Here is a 6,768-nt window from a genome sequence, read left to right on the forward strand (position 1 = left end):
CTAAAAGATCTCAAAGACGGGGATAGTTATACTGTTATTTTGAGGTGAGTGAATTTCATTATTACTTTTTAGATATTACATTAATATTATAAAATATAAATATATACAAATAAATATTAATTCCATACACAAAAAGGTTATAAAAAAAGAAACTTCACGTCATAATATAAAAACGAAATGATGAGAGATAATTAATGCTTAAAAATAATAAAATTGTAATTTGATAGGAATGGAATCCATTTTTTGTGAAACTGTTTCATGCATCTATTTCCTCCGTTTTAAATAGACCAAACGATATGGTAATTAGTCGCTCCGACTACTACACATAGAACAAAAGCTTCTGTGATGAGCGCCATGATTAGTGCCGTATCTCGGTGTAGTTTATTCATAGTTTTTATCGAAAATCTCCTATGCTCTCACCTCATCATCTCATCTTACTCCTACCTATCTGGTTTATATTTATATCTGTGTCCCCCTCTACCCTACTCACTCTACATACCTCCATCCATCACCTTGACGACCTCCGTGGTCGAGTGGCGTACGCACCGGTTTCAAAGTGTCGCTAGCTCTGAGGTCCCGGGTTCGGTTCTACATTGTCTCGGGTCTGGGTGTTTGTGGTACCTTCGTTGTGTCTGAATTCCATAACACAAGTGCTTTAGCAACTTACTTTGGGTTCAGAACAATGTACGCGATGTTGTCCGCATTTATTTATTTATTTATCTCCCTCAGAGAGCACTCCCGCGCCCACCACGGGCACTCTCACGCTCACGGGCACGTGCACGCGCCGCCCTCGTCCATCGCGTCCGTCGCGTGGATGGTCATCATGGGCGACGGCCTGCACAACTTCACCGATGGAATGGCTATAGGTCAGTACTTTCTATTATATGTATTTTTGAAGGAGGGATTCCTAATGAGAGGTCTAAGAAGGTTGCGGTAAAAGTTCATTACGTCTTATAACAAACTAGCGACCTGTCCCGGCGTCGTTCGGGTGGACATTTATTTTTTTAGCTTATTTTCTGGGATAAAATGTAGCCTATAAGGATTCGGAAGAATCCCTCTCGTAAAAGAAATTTTGAAATCGGTCCAGTAGTTTTGATAGTAGCTATAGTGAGAATGATTCATTATGGTCCAGTAGTTTATGACGTCCAGTAGTTTTTGAGCCTATTCAATACAACCATACAAAAAATACAAAGGTTTCCTCTTTATAATATTAGTATAGATGGAGGGGGCTTGCGACTAAGCCTTAATTTACACCGCTTGTTAACTTCAATTCAGCGACTTCTTGCAACGAAATGAGACTTAGCAAAATGAACTTTATGTCGATCAAATAAAATTTAAATTAAAGACGGTCCCTTGTCATAATCTCTAAAAACCAGTCTCACTATCGGGTATACATGTCATTATGAAACTGTGTCAAATAGTGGTTGACTGGCCTGTTGGTCTAGTGGTTAGTGACCCTGACTGCAATACCGGAGGTCGTGGGTTCGATTCCCACCCAGGACAAATGTTTGTGTGATGAGCACGATCATTTGTTCTGTGTCTGGGTGTAATTTATCTATAATATGTATGTATTTAGAACTATATAAGTATGTTTATCATTGTCTAGTACTCATAACACAAGCTCTGCTTAATTTGGACTAATAGCGTTGTGTGAATGTTGTCCAATATTATATTATATTATTATAGTTAATATAATTTGTAATTTGTTTTGCAGGTGCTGCATTCGCTTCAACATAGCTGGTGGTTTCTCCACAGCCATCGCTGTTTTATGCCACGAATTGCCACACGAACTAGGTATGTAACCACTTATAGTAGTTTTCAAGACTAAGAAAACTAGGTAGTAGTCGCCTCCAGCGTTCACAAAAACACACATGTAAAAGTGATAAATTAATATCCTATTTACAGAATGATGTTGATGCTAAATCATTTCATTTCATTGTAGACTTGTGGATGTTCTATTCTATACCATAATGTGTATAAGTATGTGGAAATCAAACGTCTTAATAGTGTTTTAGCTTCTTTTATTTTCGTAAAATCAATTATAAAACAGTTTCTTTAGTTGTTCATGCGTCTTCTCTCTTATCGTCTTCCGCCATTACTCCCATTTACCTTTCTCTTTCACACTATCCCGCTCACACTCAGTTTACCAGCTTGACACCTTGCCCTTTCATCCCCACAAGTATATGCATATTTAGAAATATATAAGTTTGTCTGTCTTAATACTCATATGTTTGAGATTCTTACCACTTGACTTCTTTCTGACTACCCGTTACGACTATAAAAGTTGTATGAATAACAGCCGGACCAAAAATTTTACATGCCTTCTGAAACACGAGGAACCAACGGACCAGCCGTGTCAAGCTTAGCTTAACCTGTGGACTGTGATCGATCAATTTCTTACCAGTGTTTATTGCCATAATATCAGTTCTGGGGAATGAAAATAGATGTGATCCTATTATCAGACCTACCAACAAAAAATTTCATAAGATTCCTACTAGCCGTTTCGGAAAAATCCAATTCCTTACCGACCCGAGAATTTTATTTAATACATATTTCCTATTCCAGGCGACTTCGCAGTCCTGCTGAAGGCGGCATGTCGGTGAAGCGCGCGGTGTGCTACAACATCCTGTCGTCGGGGCTGTGCCTGCTGGGCATGGTGTGCGGCGTGCTGGCCGGACACGCGCCCTCCGCCACGCGCTGGCTGTTCGCCGCCGCCGCCGGCATGTTCCTGTACATAGCGCTCGTCGATATGGTGAGATATAGATTTAATGGTGGGAGGTTGGGGATCCGGGATCCGGTTTTGTTAGTGGGGAGAGGGGGGGCTTTGTCCAGCTGTGGACCGTATCGATGTGGTGAGATATGGGAGGGTAGAGAAGAATTTGGGCTGAAATGGTGGGAGGTTGGGGATCGGGTGTTGTTGGTGGGGGTGGGGGATTGGCGTTTGACCGACTGTGGACTATTGGGTTTGGGGGCATAAATGAAAGGAATTTGGCAGGAATTTGAAGCATGCGAAAAAACTGAAGAGAGTTTGAAAGGGATTTGGGCAAAATGACAGATTGTTTGCTACAGCCATCAATATGATACGAATATGCTTACACTATCAATATATCAATATAAATGTAGTTTGGCATCTGGAGGAATATTGTGCCAAAAGTCAATATCGGGTGTCGTGTGGTGATTAAGATCAAGGTTTACTCTAGTTGACCCTTGTTTCACCACCGCGATCTGCCCCCCCATCCCCTTCACCAAATATTCGTATTACAAAACATTTAAAACCTAATAATATTATTTTTCACATTCTAGATGCCAGAACTAAGTACATCGCACAGCAAAGAGGGCACATTCTGCCAGTGCGTGCTACAACTGATGGGGCTCGCGACTGGCATTGGCATAATGCTGGTCATTGCTCTCTACGAGCAGGACCTCAAGAACTTATTCGGTTAACGTGTTAAAGTGACGAAATCCGTGCTAATGACAAAAATCCGTGCTAATGTGACCAAAATCCGTGATCCGTGCAAAATGTGAAATGATTCGCTGAGGATAATGTACAGTGCCAAGGACTGGCTTGATTCCTAAGTGTTGTTATAAGTTAAACTATGCGTAGGGGCTAACACAGCCTTGTACAGTTGATACGAGAGAGAGAAATTGAGATATTCTTCAAAAATGTAATTCGTGTGTGAATCTTGTAGTTTACTTATTTTGGTGCTAGTTTTCGCCGTATTTGTATGGTAAATGGTATCACTAGGACAATTTTCATTCAATAGTACTTAACAGAAAGAGTGTTTATTTGTGTTGCGCTAATCTTTGAAACTACCTGTCCGTTTTTATATATTTTTGTATTTGATGACACTCAGACACGGAACAAATGATCATGCTCATCAACAAACATTTGTCCTGGTGGGAATCGAACCCACGACCTCGATAGAAGTCAGGGTCACTAACCACTAGACCAACAGGCCATTTAAACCAAAATTTGATCATTAGTGATACCAAATACCTTAACAATGCTTCAAAAAAGCATTATTATCCATTTTCCTATATTTTAGTTATCATAATAACATTGACTGTAAAAAACTTCAAACAAATTCTTTTTTCAATAATTTTGTGAATAGACAATTAAAATGTATGTAAAAATGTAATTTCTCTAAAATATATAATTATGTACTTATAAATGAAAGAATTGTGATAACAATACTACGAATTCAATTTGTTGCTCGAATATTTAATTTTTTATTTATAAATGTATGTAGATTGTCACTTTAAAATATACTATAGGATGTGGTCAATTTAGGTCTTTATTTAGTATGTACTTATTATATATAATATATGTATAGTTTAGTTTTAAAACAAAATTTTCCTTTGCGTTTTTATTTTTCCCTTCCGTGTTGAGATATCATGCGTTGAGTTTCTGAATGACTGAATATTAAAGAAATTGGTAGATGTCTGAATAAATTTTGAATTTTGAGTTTTGTGTTCGGCCAATCAAAATTAAGATCAGCTGATTAAACAACAAGTTAATAGGTCATTAGAACTGGGTAATAATGTATATTCAATGTAAAAATGGTTACTTAAACAAGAATTATGTAAAATGTAAGAAATAAATTGAATATGGTATATTGAAAGAACATGAAATAAAATTGTCAAGCGCAATCATTTGAATGTTTTCCGTCGTTTTTTTATTTTACCTATGTTATAGGCATTTGGCCACATCCTTAAAAATATCTATGTATGTATTTGAAAACCGATGCCGAAAACAGAATCTTCTTTTCTGCTGTCGGTTAAAATTGTTGCATAAGATACCATATCAATAAACATATATGAAGATATGAAACTTCTTAATAATTGTTGATTTAAAAATTGTATGACACATATGGAAAAAATTCTTTGACTGACAATAATTATAATACATTTTGCAAATAATTCCGTTATGAAAGATTTAGTGACGATTAAAGAAAGGAATGACAACTACTCTGACTTTAAATAAATCATTAGAGTTTTCTATTCTTATTTGATTCTAATAAGAAACCTCAAATTGTACTAGATAATCTTACTAAGACAGAAATCAAAATCAAAATTCATTTATTCAAAATAGGCTACAAAGTTGCACTTATTGAATGTCAAAGTTACACAGACAGCTTCCCGTATCGCCCACCCTTCAATAAAACATATAGTATTGAAGGTCTAAAAACTTATTTAAGTAATAAAAAGTCCTGTAGGCCAGCAACACAACCTAAAGTTAGTTAAATACATTAGAAATAATATGAATCCATCAGGATTTCAAACCTATTTAGTGCAATTTGTAGTTATTTTAACCTTAACTTAACTTCGTAAAAGATTAACGAATATTCTTTCTATGAAAAACAGCAGTTAACAAAAATTTTGTTGAATCAATAATGTTATATTTATTGTCAGTCAAATTACGACTCTACGTTTATGTTAATAAGAATCAAATTTAATATGACTGTCATAAAGCAAGTTCTGTAGACAAGTTACATTACTCCTCGCGCTAACGCTGACGAATCACTCAAATGTATTGAACTGACAAGTCAAAGTCACGTCACTTGTCGAAGAGGAATGTCATTCCGTACATTTGAATTTATATTTTCTACTGTAAATATATAAATATGACATTTGTAACCGAAGCTATCCTATGTGCTTTAATTAGATTTGAAATATACAATTGTACCGTAATAATTATTATGTACACGAAAAGATTATCGTAAAAAAGTATACTTCAGAACTATAAGCAGATATATATATATGTGCGGACAACATCACATACATTGTTCTGAACCCAAAGTAAGTTGCTAAAGCACTTGTGTTATGGAATTCAGACACAACGAAGGTACCACAAACACCCAGACCTGAGACAATGTAGATATGTGATTTTTTACATTGTCCCGACCGGGGATTGAACCCGGGACCTCAGAGCTAGCGACACCTGGAAAGCGGTGCGTACGCCACTCGACCACGGAGGTTGTCTAACTAGTTTTTCAGTTAGCCTCATTGTACATTCAAAAACGACTTTTAAGACGTGTTGCAACGTGTGGCTCCACCTAGGTTTCGAATTAAGAGGCCATCTATATGTTTGCAAAATTCGCGATATGTTGTAGTCCAAACCGTTCATAACTAATTTAGTAATTATTAATTATTACGGTACAATCGACGAAAAATAGATTTTGTAACTTCACTTTTTCTATAAATGGTGAGCAAACAATATTCTATAATAATTAATTCTTGTTTTGACAATAAATTAATAACTAATTAGTCAAGACATGAAACAACAATTCTGTTCCTATACCGTACTTATAAATGTAATTTTATCTGACTCCAGCAAATAGCAAATCTTTGTTCCAAGATTCAATATTAAAACTTGAAAATGTTATCAAAAAGTTTAAAAAATCTAGTGGTGTTACATATATTTCAGAAAGGCAATTGATGTCGAATAACGTGCAATGATTGCGGCCAATTGCAAAAGTTCTTGCAGATTTTTGAATCGCAAATTGCCAATGTTGGCACCAATATTGGGTTTACTATTTGATTATTGGGCCAACTTGTGGAGTCGGTATTTAAGCGTTAAAATCAAATGTTAGTTTGTTTCGGAAACAAATAAACTTTTTATATTAATGTAAATAGAACGATTCCTAGACGCTAACAATATTGTATTGCTTCAAACATTTTTTTGTATTTAAACCAAAAGCGGAAATAAACTGAAATTCATAAAATAAACTAGGACACAAACCTAATTTAAAAAAATGATCTAAATGC

The 6,768-nt window shown here is 35.8% G+C and overlaps 1 protein-coding gene across 1 annotated transcript; it reads left to right on the forward strand.

Annotated features, from left to right (window-relative positions):
* Positions 1-729: 729 nt before the first annotated feature.
* On the forward strand, positions 730-3,520 carry LOC113507037 (zinc transporter foi-like; the record flags this gene model as incomplete). Its single annotated transcript, XM_026889894.1, is given in 6 exon segments — positions 730-866; positions 1,715-1,729; positions 1,732-1,794; positions 2,566-2,586; positions 2,589-2,752; positions 3,304-3,520. Coding segments are annotated over 6 exon segments (541 nt in total), but the record flags the coding sequence as incomplete, so codon positions are not given.
* Between the last annotated feature and the right edge of the window lie 3,248 nt (positions 3,521-6,768).

Source organism: Trichoplusia ni, unplaced genomic scaffold (genome assembly GCF_003590095.1).
Source record: "Trichoplusia ni isolate ovarian cell line Hi5 unplaced genomic scaffold, tn1 tig00000356, whole genome shotgun sequence".
NCBI lineage: Eukaryota > Metazoa > Arthropoda > Insecta > Lepidoptera > Noctuidae > Trichoplusia > Trichoplusia ni.